The sequence below is a fragment of the Zootoca vivipara genome, chromosome 4 (assembly GCF_963506605.1).
Source record: "Zootoca vivipara chromosome 4, rZooViv1.1, whole genome shotgun sequence".
NCBI classification, from domain to species: Eukaryota; Metazoa; Chordata; class Lepidosauria; order Squamata; family Lacertidae; genus Zootoca; species Zootoca vivipara.
In genome coordinates this window covers 8,164,772-8,180,562 of record NC_083279.1, presented here as the reverse complement: position 1 = coordinate 8,180,562, position 15,791 = coordinate 8,164,772, and the positions used below count along the sequence as shown (strand labels likewise).

The window sequence follows — 15,791 nt, the reverse complement described above, 5'->3', positions numbered from 1 at the left end:
GGAAAAGGGGCCTTTGTACATAAAGCTGAGTGCGCAGAGGTGTTTTCAAACCTTCCAATGAACAGAATGTTACAGATTTGGGGCAGAGTTTACCACTATGTTGCCTCCCCATTCCATGTCCATTACGTGCACCAAACATGTAGAAAACTTTGGTCAAGTATAGCTGTATACCTACAGGCTTATCACATTCTCACTATATGTTTTTTGTTGCACAGTCAAAACATCCTAGGTGTGATAATTAAAAAATGTAACGCCACAGGTTTTTGTTTTTGTTTTAAATGTAATGCCACAGGTATGGGACGCAGGTGGCGCTGTGGGTTGAACCACAGAGCCTAGGGCTTGCAGATCAGAAGTGGCTTTGTCATGCTGGCCACATGACCTGGAAGCTGTACGCCGGCTCCCTCGGCCAATAACGCGTGATGAGCGCCTCAACCCCAGAGTCGGTCATGACTGGACCTAATGGTCAGGGGTCCCTTTACCTTTACCTAATGCCAAAGGTAGCCTTCAAGAGATCTGCAGTCTCTGTTTTTTCTCTGTTATCCTGAGCCTCATTTTCAATAATAATTAGTGGTCTGGAGGATGCTGTAAAGGTTGCTGATATAATGTATATAAGACTCTTTGAACATTTGATGTGTGCCATTTAACTTCTGTTATTAAATTGGTTGTAACAACTGAACAACTGAACAAAGTTCTTCTTGCATGCGTAGACTACGCTTCACAGTTGTTGTGTTTGTTTTTATTTTTAATTCATGATTTGGGCATAACTGAATCATTTTTATGTTGCTAGGACACTCAACAAAATGGATTTTCAGTAGGAAAAAGGCAGTTAGATGTAAGTGCTAAATTTCTTTAAACCACATTTAATGTTATAATACATTTGCCATGGTATTGTTTTGTTGTGTAATTTGTATTTTCACAGAAGGTTAAGAGTGTCTTTTGTGTGGTTAGAAGTGCCCTTTTGAATTTTGCCTCCACCCACCCCTCATCCCCCCCAAAAAGGTTTATGAAAAGGACTGACTAATCTAGGTTAGGTTTCTGTCTTAAATCATATTATTTCACTTTTCATATGTCGTGGGCTAAACCCAATCTGTCTTTAGTTCCCACTGATGTAGTAACTCTGTATCCATGCAAAAGGAGTCCTTCTACAGGCAAAAATTACCATGCCACGCAGAAGTTGTGGCTAGAATTCCTCTCTCCGAAATGCCAGTTTTCTACCTGAGTTGGCTTGAAGAACTATTTAATCATGAATTTTAAAAAGGAGAAGGGAACTTTTTTGAAGTGAGGAGTAAAGGGGCCCTGCTCAGTGCTAGTAAAGAGACAGGAATTACAACCTTACGTTTAGCTTGCTTCTTAGCTGTCACAGCCCTGTTTGTATACTTCTGGAGGAGATAATAATAATTTAAAAAGTTCTTCCAACATAAAGAACTTAAAGGGGTGTATATCAAAAGATGGGATGTGAGACATTTCAGAAGCATAAAAAAGGCACTTGACAGGAGGAGTATTGGCATCTGTCTCGAGAGACAATGGAGTGTGCCTCGGGGGGGGGGGGGTGAAGTCAAACTGCTGAGTTAGCAACAGTGAAGTGAAGCTCCCTCTCAGTCTCACTGATGTGGTCCAAAGGAAAGCAGAGCAATATGTTTGGCACCAGCTTGGCTGCAGGAGTTGCTGGAAGGAGGCATACAAAAGGCACCTTCCTACCATCTTAGGGGCTCCACTCCAAATTTGTGTAGGGCAGGCACCCCCAAACTCAGCCCTCCAGATGTTTTGGGGCCACAACTCCCACCATCCTTAGCTAACAGGACCAGTAGTCAGGGATGATGGGAATTGTAGTCCCAAAACATCTGGAGGGGCGAGTTTGGGGGTGCCTGGTGTAGGGTTTTACTCCTTAGCCTTTTCTTCTGAATATATCCTGCAAGGCAGCGGAGGTTTAGGATCAGAGTTTTCCTTCTAGATGGGCCATCTTCCCAGGTTGATGGGCTATCTTCTGCCCCTCACATCCCTCAACAGCATGTCAAGAAACCACCTTCTTGAGTAGTATCTTTGCACAGGATGGACCAGATGGGCAGAGGAGCAAAGGAACCATGTCTTCTGGTTGCAGAAAGAGAATGAAAGAATTGAAAAGGGTATTTTATTGGTGAGGAAGTTTTAGTTCACTGGAGGGCTGCGGCAGGATTTCTCCACTACTTCATATGTTAAAAAAATGCCCTGAGATTAGTGTGAATTCTAGCATTTTCCCCTAATGATAGAAGATACTAAAAAGTGCTTACATAAACACTTTACTTTTAACTAATGCTATCTCCAATTGAGCTAAATACTACCTTCCTTTCTCTATGTTAAAATATGAAGTGTTGCAATTGTATTGTATTTTATTGCATGTGAAGTTTTCGCTCCCCTTCTAGAATCAAAAGTTTGTACCTCTCATTTAACATAACCAAATGATGATAATTCACACTCCTCCCCCACCCTATGTCTCTGACGCCTTGAGAGATCAGTAGTGAATTGTTATTGCTTAAACACGCTGGAGGAAATGTAGGTTTTGTTGGCTTCTTGCTTAAATAGAGGCGGAGGTTTGTAGGCTCAGTAGAATGTCTTCCTTTTGTGGTCTAGCTTTTAGGCCTTTTTATGTAGTAATAATGTATTGCTGTTGGTGGCAACAGACAAACGAAACCTGCCCACATTATTTCAGAGTCATTCTACCATTTAGACCTGCATACTGTTGTAAAAGTTAACTGATGCCTTTTTTTTACTTGCCACTCATTTCATAATAATTCCTCACAAATTGACCAAAAGGATGTTTGGTGTTGAGGTTTTTTGTGAGCTTGCCTGCAAGAACAAATGCAAAAAACTTTTCTTTCTTTTTTTGTAGTTTGCTGGTTACAGAGAAGTTGCTAGCTGACTTTTAATCTGTGACCAACAAAGTGACACAAATCACAGCAGGGACGTGTACAGTCCCCAGTGAAGGTGCCAGTTCCCAGAAATGCCTTTCCACCTGGCCAGCCATCATCTTGAGACCCATGTACCTAACCCTCATGTGCTCCCCATTTAGCCCCCCACAAGGGTGAATTGCCCATGGATACAAGCTGTTAGCTGCTAGAGTGCTTCACCATTGGCAAATATATATATATACTGTTTTCCGTCACTTGTTGCTAAAAATAAGTACGTTCAGTCGAAACCTCTACTTACAACTCGTACTGTATCAAGTCCATAAATCAATTAGAGCACAATAATTATCTGTTTACAGGGTTGCTCTCCTTTTTTGTTAGCTACAAACAACCCCTCTTTTCTTTCTTTTAAAATGTCTGTGTTGTTCAGTAAGCCCAAAACATATAAAAGCATTACCAATATTTTCTAATTAATATTTACTCTTTTCTAAAGCTATTATAAGGACACTTAATGCACAGCCTAAAATGAGAGTTGACAATTGCAAGTACAAACCAACCAACATTGTAATAAAATCAATACTTACATTTCCCTTGGGGGCACTATTTACTGTTTGCTGTGCCATTTCCTTAATGGAATAGCAGTTATGTTTGCAGAAACCTTGTAACTACCATCTTTATGTTTTAACTAAAAGCAGCTTTCTTGAAGAAGGTGGGGGGGGGGCAACCTCAAGTTACCATATAAAAATTGCTATGAGCATTTTGTGTATTATTCATAGAATAACCTAAAGAGAATCACAGTTATAATCAGAATACGTCGGGATGTTCAGCACTGTAAATGAATATTTTGTGTCTTCCCCGGTCAGTATGATTTTAGAATAATATTTATGACACAAATGTACTTCAGTATTTAACACGCTATGAATATGCCTCTCTTTTAATGTGGTTGATAGTCTCCCATCATTAAATTAAGTCAGAAGTATGCACTTTCTTTAACATGACAAAAAAATAAAATGAATCTTCCATTGCAGTTTTCTTTTAATAGATAACAGTGAGCCAACAATTAGAATCCTTATGCAATACGTTGCTATCATCATATATTATTTGTTTATTAAGATTATTTATAACCCACCCATCTGTAGTTACCATAATATAGGGCATAATAGAAACAGCCAATCAAAATAATACTGTAAAATAATTAGTTGTAAATGATGTCCACATCCAAACAACCAAAATCACAAACAATAAATGAGGGAATAGCTATAGCTGAGTTGTAGAGTATCTTCTTCACATACAGGAGTCCCAGATTCAAGTGCCATGTGTTCATCTTTAACACAACGTATCTGAAGAATGGTATCTGAAGAAGTGTGCATGCACACGAAAGCTCATACCAAAATAAAAACTTAGTTGGTCTTTAAGGTGCTACTGAAGGAATTTTTTTTATTTTACAACGTATCAAGACACCTCATTTTGCATAGCCAAGGCCTCTGGATTTCCATTTTGGTTTTATCGTTGCAAGGGAGAAAGTTGCACCTTGGCATAATCACCATTCTGACCCCTTTTCTATACCGTTAATTAGGAAACAGCCTTCCATTTCCTCTTTCTCTTCAAGGTGTTTGATGAGTGCTTTGGGAGAGAGGCCATGGAGATTGCAACTTAGGCGTTGCCATGACGAGTGTCTTCCGTGTCAAAGGTAACTCGTCTCTAAGCTAAACCTGCCATTCTCTAAAGCAGTCAGTAGCGACCCTTCCTATCTCCATAGCTTCCTTGTCATTGTAACACAGATGTGTGAATCTTACTCTTTCTAAGCCTGCAACTAAAGGACAAGATTTAGCCTGGGGCCATTAATGGATTACCCACCACATTAGATCTTTGTCTCACACTGTGGTTGAAATGTAGACGTGATGGTTGTATATAGATGTGATGACCCCCTCAGAGTGATAGGACAAGAATGGCAGGTGAAGCTAGCTAGGGATGTAAGATTGCACTGAATAACCACAAAAGCAAAGTTTTGGACAGCCCTTGGGATATCTGTAGGGCACTAAATATGGAGATACCGGTAATATTAGATCCCAAGGGCCATGTATAATTAACTATGTATGCAAGGTCTATCATTATATGAACTTGTAGCTTGTCGTGTTTTTATCTATTGAATTTTATGCCTTGTAACTTTTTAATAGATGTATTAGTTAAAAAGAAGTTCTGCTTAAACCATGTAGCCTTACTTCCATGTGGCACATTAAGGATTAGGATAGAAATGCTCTCTTAAGCTTTCACTACAACGTATCAAATGGTGTATGGCATATTTTTGTTAGATAGGGTCCCTCCTCTCCTTATTCAGAAACTCCTGCTGACTTTAGAAATAGATAATAAAATTTGAATCTGCATGTGTTTTGTTGAAGGCAGCAGCAAATTTGCTTCATTAATTATAGTCAAAATCACTGGGTGAGCAGCACTATAGACCCATTCAAAGAAACTTATTTTGAAACAGGATATTAGAAGTATTCTCCATAGGGCAGCAAAAGTTGCTTTATGTAGTGATGATAGTATTTTTGGAGTGTGATAAAGCAGAGCTCTTGTCAAATCTAAATCTTTAATAAACATACAAAATGTTGCTTTGCTCTTCACGTTATATTGAGGCTCTGAGCTCTGAGCCTCTTTGTGATTCCTCTTGAAGATCTGATTGTTGAGAATGAGAGTTACATTATTTATATATAAAAAAACCACAGTCCCCAGCCACATTATTACGTATGGCACACAATATCTTCCAGACTGTCGCTTTATGTCAAAAGCTTTGAACAGCCTTCCAGTACTTACCAATTGCAGTTGATACAGAATCATTGCTATATAACAGCTGCAGTAACAAGGTGTTACTGCCTTTACTTTAATCTACCTTTCTCTCTTGCCAGTTTATTATGTTTTGAATTTACGCTTTTTGTAGATCTGTGAGCTATCTTTCTTATGGAAATTAATCTTTTTAGAAGATTTGTGCTCTCATTTTCAAACACTAATACATGCATTCAAGTATCCCATTATTCAGGACCAGCTGGCTTTTTTATCTAGTGATATTTACTTCAAAAAGCCAAGCTAAATGCTATCATAGATTAATTCTAAGGGCACAGGAGAGCTTTTTTTGGGGGGGGGGAGAAAAAGAGATTTGGTAATTACTTAGAATATTGCAATAAAATCATAGAACATGTCAAAAATGTGTTATCTAATTTGTCATAATGGAAAACCTAAAAAAAGGGAGAGAAAATGATACTTCGCTGAAGAAAGGCATTCTTTGAAGATTGTGGGTGTGTGGCAGGTGTCGTCATCTCCCCCCCCCCCCCCCCGTCAGAACACATACAAAGTCTAAATCTATAAAGCTTTATAACAAACTGATTACACAGACACACATATGTAAATAGCATGTGTAGGAGACAGGCAGAGGAATTCAGACATTCACTCTAAGCTACTTTAAGATACATCAAATCAAGTTAAGTTGTTAAGACATACTTTTCTATATTAGGGTGAAGGTCCAAAATCTGGTGAATGTTATTATTCAAAGCTAAATGCCCCCAAAGTGAAGGATTACCCATGATTGTCGACATTCATCAAATATTTTGAGTATCATAGGCTCAGTTCAAGCACATCCCTTATCTTTTATACTTATTTTTTGTGGTTCAAAGGAGTAGTAGGAGCTTCAGATGATTACTGACCTATAAGATTGGGGGCAGGGGGTGATGAGATAAGCGTGGCTCTCCAACATAATGAGGAAAGCCTAGTATTAACTGAGTGGGATGAAGATAGGAGCAGGCCTCAGTGGGAATACTGTAATCACTCAACATAACTTGCATATTTAGCTGTAAAGGTTAGGACAGATTTTATTTAGAATATTTTAGTATAATATATGTACTGTTATTAGTTTAGTATTTGTGTTTTATTGACACAGCTGATTGCTATACATTGAGTGTTAATTAAACTGAATGTGATGACCAAAATTTACTTGTATATGTCTGAAAAATGGGGAAACATAATCTAGGTTTGGACATCCACAAAAATCACCTGGACCGTCAGCACTTTGATATTCACAAAAATTTGAACATTTTCTGTAACATAGCACACGTATGTGGTTGTATGTAAGCATAATTGAAGTTGGGAAGCACTGAATTTCAAAAAGGATATTCACCGCTGCAATTTCTTACATAAATCAAACTGGAAATAAGACACATTTTACAATTCAATTTAAGATCCCACTGAGACAATAATGTTGCAAGCTGTGCATTTTGCAAAGTAATATAGTAATGTCTAGTTTGCATTTTTAAAAAACCAAATTAATCACACTTTATTGAATATGTTGAAGCAAACCTAAAATTCATCTATTATTAAAAAATATTGTGCAACAAACACAAACTATATTTTATACATAAAGGACAAACTCATTTATTCATTAGGATAAAACACTTGGAGTTTGCATTTTGTAACTATGAAAGAAATGACATTTGCTACCTTTAGTATTTTGAATATTTAAACACGTTCAAGTACAAAACAGGCTGCTTGAAAATTTGTTCTAATAATATAATGTGTTATTGGTCCAGCAGATCATTCCTGGGCTTGCTTACTCCAACACAGACATTCCATATCACTTGCACAAATCACATGAACACCCCATATGATCATTAGGAGGTATATCAATCTACTTTGTACCCAGGATATACAGTGACACGTGCATCCCCACCCACGTTGTGGCAGAACTGGTGGGAACAAGTTAGTTCCATTTCAAGTTCCATTTCAGTGAGACTGAGCCCCGACTCACTTGCTGTATCAGGGCTCGTCATATGAGCTCTTGATTGACCACCCGTCTTCCCTTTAGGTATTCTGAATACCAGGTAGAACTGTGTGTCAGACTGGGACTGGGAAGACCTCGGTCCCAATTTTCACTATCTCAGTCTCGCAGAACGGTCTTGAGGGTGAAGTTCTCTCTGTTGACCCATAAATAGCTAACTTTCTTGGGAGTTAGGTAGTAGTGAGCCCCAGGCATGCAGGTGGGAATTTCTCCCATATTCTGAATAGTGTTGGGTCGGTATGTTCTGTTGAAATAAATGGGCATACTTATTGAACATTCTTACTAAAAGGCCTTGTGTTTTAGATTCAGGTGACCACACTTAAGAATAATTTGAGTAGCCATTTTCCTGGCAAATCAGTTAGCTGGTGTTAACTAAACAACTCAGGATGAAAGACAGCTGAGGAGTATATATAGGACAACCTGGTCAATCTTTAAAGTTACTTGCTCTTAAAAGCTTGTAAAGCTTTCATAAGTGTCAACATACAATTATCACTCAATTATTTCTCATTGATGTGAGTATTTAAGTTGTCTTTGAAAAAAGTATGCTATAAATTGTGAGGGTATGATACCTTCGGGTACTTCAATTTCCCTGCTAATGTATTTGTAGAAGTTCTGTACTTTATACTTTTCAACCCTTTTTGTTTTTTATTCCTCTTAAGAGGATGAAGCATTTTATGAAGCTCTGAAGTTTGGGTAAGAGAAAAGGACTGTGGACTTTTAATTATTACTGATTGTCATTTGAGATAAAATTTATAGTGTGGGAAGCCACATCTTAACGGACTGTGACTCTGTTGCATCATGCAGAGTTTTTGTTTACTCCTTAATAATTCACTGATATAGCAATCATCCACACAATGCAATTGTTCGGATGTAAAGCTCAGCCATGTGTGGGGAACCAAGGAGCACATCTTCTTGTAGGGAAATGTTTGGGGGCCATATGCCAGTGGTGGGTGGGGCCAGAGGAAAACGTAGGTGGAACAGGTGATGTAATTCTTAACATTGTGTCCAGACATGAATTTGATTTTTTTATACCTGCACGTAAACACAAGGATGTGAACAAAATGCTCAAGGAGGGTACAGAGGAGACCCAATGAAGCCTCTGATCTGTGGAGAGGAGCTGTGGTCTCAGGACAGGGTGTGGCCTAAGGAGAGCTCAGTGAGAAGCCTGGAGGACAGATCTAAGCCCTTAGGTCTGAGGTTCCCCAGCTCAGTGCTAAACTGTGGTTTTGCATTACATGAGCAAGCCTTTCGCTTGTGAGGTGTCTTCGACCACTCATTCTCTGGTGTAGCTGTGAGGAGATTTGAAGCATTGTGTTTTCAATTAACCGGGGTTTATTATTTTTGTCAAACCTGAAAGCTCGGCTAATCCTAAGTATGGTTTACTTGAGTCCTCTGGGTATAGGGCGGTATAATAATAATAATAATAATAATAATAATAATAATAATAATAATAATAGGATTGTAACCCACAGAGTCAACTTGGCAAGCTTCCCTAAGCCAGAGTTAAGCCTGACCACACTTTGTCTGCATTTAGACTTAACACTGAATTGGAACGAAAGGATCTCAATCCTCTCATGACCATGTGGAGGAAGAGTGCAGACGAATGAGCCCAAGTCTGGATCTAGACACATCAAAGAAGCAATTCAATTAAACTGTTATAAACTCATACAGGGAAATCCAGTAGGGAAAGACAGGACTCCACAGCGCCATCTGGTGTCACAGTGTTCTATCCAGTATTTTTCTTCCAAAAAATGTTGAGGGGTACTCTCATTTTCACTCATAAAAACCACCACTTTATAGTTCTAATTGGGAAAAATAAATACAGCAAATGGACAAAAGTACAAAGATTCACAAAATGTTTAGGGGTGTGCATACCCCTGCCCCCCCTCCCCAAACCACACTGGTTATATCACATATACAACGCATTTGAACACTTTTTCTTTACCAATCTAGCTGAGTCCCAAGTCTCATGAATGAGGCCAGTCTATAGCTCTTGGAAGAAACACAATTTAGGTGGTGATACTATTTGTTTTTCCTAAAAATAAAATAAAACCTAAAGAAAGTTACCTTTGTGTTAGATTGTGACTATAAAAGTAATGAATATCTAATACAACAGATAAAAATTGTAGTTTGTGACATTCATGATTATAGTACATATTAGCATTATGTTAGTTGGTAAAAGCAAGGACTGTAAAGTGTGTATATATCACACACACACACTACAAGTAACAAGTTATTTGGGAAGATCTTTGGTATCATATTATAGCCATCTGAGTTTCTTAACCCTGGGATGATATGAAAAAATCCAACCATACATTGTTGTTTGCGAAGCAAGAAGACACTTTCTTTCCCTCTTTTCCCCACCACCAATACCAATTACATATTCAAAATAATATGTTCACTTAGAACAGCTTCTGCAGATTTTCATATCATTAGCTCTCTTTAATGTTCATACCATGACACATTACACACAAAAATAACCAAAGATGGCCTGGGAGCCAAAGTGCCACTTTTAGGTTACCCCCAGTTAGTGTCTGAAATGCTTATGATTTCCTTCGAATATGTTTTAGGATCACTTTCTCCCGCCCCCAATTTTACTATGCAGCCTGCTTTGAGAACTTCTTTTGTCAAAGCATACGTTTTCCAAAGAAATGAATAATTTCTTGTGTTACGGACGGGATCCATTCTGGAGGCCCGTCTGTAATGTGAAATGCCTACAACTTGAAGTGCTGCGTCTGTGCAGGTGCGTGGCGCGATTTGACGCTTCTGCACAGGTGTGAAGCGCGATTTAGCGCTTCTGTGCAGGTGCAAGCGGCGAAACCCGGAAGTAACCTGTTCTGGTATTTCCGGGTTGCCATGAGACATAACGCAAAAAGACACAACATGAAGCAGACGCAACACGAGGTATGACTATAGAATGAAATTAGAGCTGGTAAACAGCATAGAAAGACGAGATTCTCATTTTCCCTGCATATACAATATTGCCTTCGTGACAACAGTTTATGACACTCTCTTTGTAATTACATCTATAGCTGCTTATGCTTCCACGAGAAGCATTGCTGGAGGTTAACTTTTTTATTTTGTAATAGGGGAGGGCAAGAAATTGCCTAGAAAAAGGCCTCTGTGATTTGCAGTCTGCCATTTTGAATGCACCCCACAGTGCATGGCAGTGTGTTGTGGTTTGATAAACCTGACAGTCTGCCAGTTGGTGGAGTGCTTTTCACTTGATGGGTCACCAATTGTGCAGGCCTGGCTAAGAATAGATGTGTGCAATAGGTTCTGAAGGCGTCGTACCCTTTATGGAAAAGTAATACCAATGCTGTTGAAGTAAGATTGTGTTCTCTTTGTAAGTATTTCCTTATTGCACCATTTCTAGTTTAATCATGCTCTGTATTAAGTAGAACCTTTCATCTGAAGATCTCAAGATGCTTTAGTGAGGTGTAGTCTCTCTTCCATATGGTAACTAATTTCAAATGGTTAAGCTTCATCACATAAAAGTAAAGTGCTACGCATATTCACATTTTGTGGAAGGAGAACCAAATGTTTGATTTGGATGATTATACTGAAGAGGATCCATCATTTATTGAGGGACCAAAATGATTAACATTTAGCAGATGGAGTATAGGTATTTTCAACATAGAATATAATCATTCATAGACTATAGTAGACCCAGCAACCAAGGTTCAATTTAGTTGTCTTTCACATTTAGTTGAAATGCCTTGGTGGGGGGAAAATAGTGTTCATATAAAAATACAGAAGATGTATAAGGGCCAAGGGATACCTTATGAGGGGAAAATGAAGATCCCTTGATTTCATTGGGACCTAAGTTCAGCCACCTTAGTTCAGATCCAAGCCTATGTTAATTACATTCCAAATGGTTAATGTCTGTAGAAAGATGCAGGTGGAGAACCAGATTAATTACAAATATCCCAGCAATTTAAATTATAACAACCAGAGAATAAGGCATAGGTGAGACGTCCCGGATAATCCCTTAGACAACTGCCTGGACACTGATTTTGGCTCCATTAATCACATTTTCTTTTCTTCCCAGACACAAAACAAGGAACATTAGTGGGCAAAAATATTATAGGAAAAGGGAAAATAAGACAATACATCTATTGTTGTTTCTCCAATGATGGTTTTTTAAAAATTTAAAAAGCACACAAATGTATTATATTTTTTAATGTTCAACTATTTACATGGAGCACAAATAGAGTAATATAGGCATGAGTTTTCCAAGCTGTTCAGTACTTGCTTGCTTTCTGACACCCATATGATTTCGGAAAGTTTTCTTTTTCTTTCATTTTCTTCTTCATAACTAGGCTTGAAGCTTACATTTTCAAGTTTCCATCTGGCTGTCAACTCTTTGTAATAAGCTTAAGAGCTTGGACACCTGATATCCCTGGTGCTGTAGGGCACCCACTTAGAAGCTGTTTTCTTTATATTGAGAGGAAATTAGGTTTTAGAACCATAAATTAATTAAATTATGCAAAATGTTCCAGCTTCAGCATATTTCCCCTCTCCCCTCCTTATAAAGAAAAAAACACAAAGCGACAACATAAAAGTTTCACACATTCTCATGCAGTATTTTAATAATACTAGCCTGACAATGCTGTATTATTTCAACTGTGCATTGAGGCTACTTTCCTTGTACAGTTATACCTCATGTTGCGTCCGCTGCAGGTTGCATTCTTCCGGGTTACGAACACGGCGGACCCGGAAACACTTCCTGGTTTCGCTGTGCATGCATGCACAGAAGCATTCTGCATGCTTCGCACATGCGCAGAACGCTCTATCGCACTTTCACGCATGTGCAAACGCGCCGCTCAGGTTGTGGACTTTTCGGGGTGCAAACGGCACCCCGGAACGGATCGGGTCTGCAAACCCAAAGTACCACTGTAATCATGTATACAAGATGACAGAACAGAAAATGACTAATTGTGTATTGGACCTGGGTGGAGTATAGACACATATAAAAAACATTGTGAAGATGTTTAAAGAAAAAAAAAGTTTTGGAAAATATATTGAACTTGCCATAGCTCACCATCACAATCTAGTGTCACATTTGTATAATGCACTTTACAACACATTTAAAACATTTTCTTTGCAGCTGTATAGCTGAGTCCCTGCTGTACATAATAACATTGGCTGTAATACAGCTTAGAACTAAGCATGCTTAAGCCTTCATTCATTCATTCAATCATTTTGAATGTACTTAACTCTATATAGGATTGTTTATATCCACTTTGGTGCAGTTTGAAATGCCATTAGGAAGGTAACTTGGAATGGAAGTTTGTTAGCTGCCATCTCAACTCTTGATTGTTTTTTTAGAGTAAATTATTGAGATGGTTAGATAATCTGATAATTATGAAATACCAATGATCTAATTAATTAATTAATTAAAGGTGAGGTTTAAATAACCTTTTCTAAGATCCTGTAGGGAAAAAAATGCTATCCTGTTTATGGACAAAACAAAATTGCAAACATTTTGCACAGAAGCAAGTCTGGAGGATTGTTGGTGGGCATCCATCTGTCTTGGGAGACAATGGAAGAGGGCCCATTCAGGGTAATGCCAAACCATTTATATAACTTTTTATAGGATATACAATAACATTAACAACCTTGAAAAAACCCAGTAAGTTAAATTGAATTAGACTAGGATATTTCCAATCCTCCACCCATGGATCTTCCAAAACTGATTTGACAATTGGAAAAGGAATTAACCTGATCTCCTTGGTTGCAAATTCAGAAGCTTCAATTTTGGAATTATCCTGCATCCCAATAATTTATATTCATTCCCCACAGGAAGCACTGATGGTTCTTGGGATAGAGAGAAACTTCAGTCTCCCCCAACCCAAGGATTGCAGGCCTCTGTTAACCACCCCAGCATGCCTGGACAGCATAACATTCCAGTTAATCATCCTCTTAACTCTCTCCAAAAGAACCACCTTCTGCCAAATGGTATGGCTTAACATCTTTTCATGTTCATATTCACACTTTATCAAATTCCTATATTTTACGTTAAAGCGTATACTTAAAAATCAACACCAACTCCCTCACAGCAAACAAAAATACAACATAATAAAAAAGACAATGTTTCTTATGGAATCAGACTTTCAGAAATAACGAGTAACAAAAGGGGCAAATATTTTATCTGACACATTTCAGCGAAGGTTCGACTTGGTTACATAATAAGCAACAAACAACATCCTTCCTGCATGATGAGAGCTATCACTGATGGCTTGGATGTACGTTATAGTCAGTTGGGTATTGCACTTTACCTCAACATATCTGTGATCTACTTGAGAGTTGATTTAGGCATGCAGATAAATCATGTGGTACAGAATTGCTGGGACCGTACCATTTATGACTGCAGTTTGAGGAATCCACGTGTCATTACTTCCTCACATTCAATATATATTTTTTATTTGGAACTTTTTGTCCTGCTTTCCTCACAGAGTTTCCAAGGACTCCAAAAAGTCAATCATAATGCAGACACTATTCCTTCCATAAATTAAGAGTCAGTTTTCTCCAGTCTGCTTCTGGTGCTTTTATACATTCATGTGTTTCTTCTTTCAGTGATTCTGCAGCCAACTTCATCTGCTGCTTAGTGTGTTCAGAGTTGTGTACACACACACACACACACACACACACACACACACACACACTATTTACCTGCTAGGCTCTGGAGGTTCTGCTGGTGGGCATCAGGTCAGCTTCTAAAGCTATGGAAGTCCCCCACTCACCAGCTTTTGAATCCTGGCAATTCTCTCCAACTACTTTGTCAGCCAGCATACTCTTAACTAATATAAGAAAATTAAATTATGGGAACTGGATGGTATTTGGATTTGGACACATGTAAAATACTGAACAAGGACGTGGGTGGTGCTGTGGTCTAAACCACAAAGCCTAGGGCTTGCTGATCAGAAGGTCAGTGGTTTGAATCCTTGCGACAGGGTGAGCTCCTGTTGCTTGGTCCCTGCTCCTGCCAACCTAGCAGTTCGAAAGCATGTCAAAGTGCAAGTAGATAAACAGGTACCGCTCCGGCGGGAAGGTAAACGGCGTTTCTGTGTGCTGCTCTGGGTTGCCAGAAGCGGCTTTGTCATGCTGGCCACATGACCTGGAAGCTGTATGCCGGCTCCCTTGGCCAATAATGCGAGATGAGCGCCGCAACCCCAGAGTCGTCAGCGACTGGACCTAACGGTCAGGGGTCTCTTTGTCTTTACCTTAGGTACTGAACAGATCACATTCCTGCTATTTATTGAGCAGTCATAGTAATTCAAAACATGTTTCCTTGTTAGAAGAACATTTGTGAACATTCATTCAATAAACAAGAATTGAATGAAAATTCATTGCTTGATGAATAGTTAATTTACCTTTGCTTCATGTTAAAAATGTTTGTGATCTCCAGCACTTAAAAATCATAAATGTGTTTATTTTGCTTTATTTTGTTTCCCTTAGGCCTGGAGCTCCCTTTTATGATGATGCCCCACCCGCTCATTCCTGTCAGCCTGCCACCAGCATCTGTGACAATGGCAATGAGCCAGATGAACCACCTCAGCACGATTGCAAACATGGCAGCCGCAGCACAAGTACAGAGTCCTCCCTCAAGAGTTGAAACGTCTGTTATTAAGGTAACAGAGGTTTGGTGTTGTTTTTTTTTTAAAAGTACTGAGAGTAGCAATGATATCTTTGTTGACTTTTCCATTCTTAGACCTATGTTCCTCAATCATAAAATGAGATTCTCTGACTGGAACAAATCATACGAGCTGGAGACATTCATTTAATTCACATACAAAACACAATGCAGCCAATATTCATTTAATTGTTCCCTCCTGTGTTTCCAGAGGGCAGCCTTTTTTCAGGGATAGCACCACTTCCTGGTTGGAAGGCAGTGCCAACATGATTTTATTACGTTGGGGAGCTCTGTACCACCCCAGGCTGGCCCTATGTTCCCTGAACCGGAATGTGGGCTTTGGGCGGCTATCTTTAGTGGGCTTTTTATTCTTTGTTCCTTTTTAGCGTTTTGTAAAACTTTCTTCCTGTCCTTCTCCATGAGGCCAAGATAGTATGAAAGCTGGTGG

The 15,791-nt window shown here is 38.9% G+C and overlaps 1 protein-coding gene across 8 annotated transcripts in view; it reads left to right on the top strand.

Moving 5' to 3' along the window:
* The window catches only part of DACH1 (dachshund family transcription factor 1), a 336,068-nt gene that overhangs the window by 217,019 nt on the left and 103,258 nt on the right, over nucleotides 1-15,791 (top strand). For 4 of the 8 annotated variants that reach the window (XM_060273318.1, XM_060273316.1, XM_060273315.1 and 1 more), the window contains exons 4-5: nucleotides 13,513-13,668; nucleotides 15,169-15,341. In XM_060273318.1, coding sequence (XP_060129301.1) covers nucleotides 13,513-13,668; nucleotides 15,169-15,341 — 329 coding nt within the window. Of the gene's footprint in view, nucleotides 1-787; nucleotides 833-13,512; nucleotides 13,669-15,168; nucleotides 15,342-15,791 lie in introns of all 8 variants that reach the window. The other 4 variants (XM_060273322.1, XM_035114319.2, XM_060273321.1 and 1 more) reach the window with 2 other exon arrangements.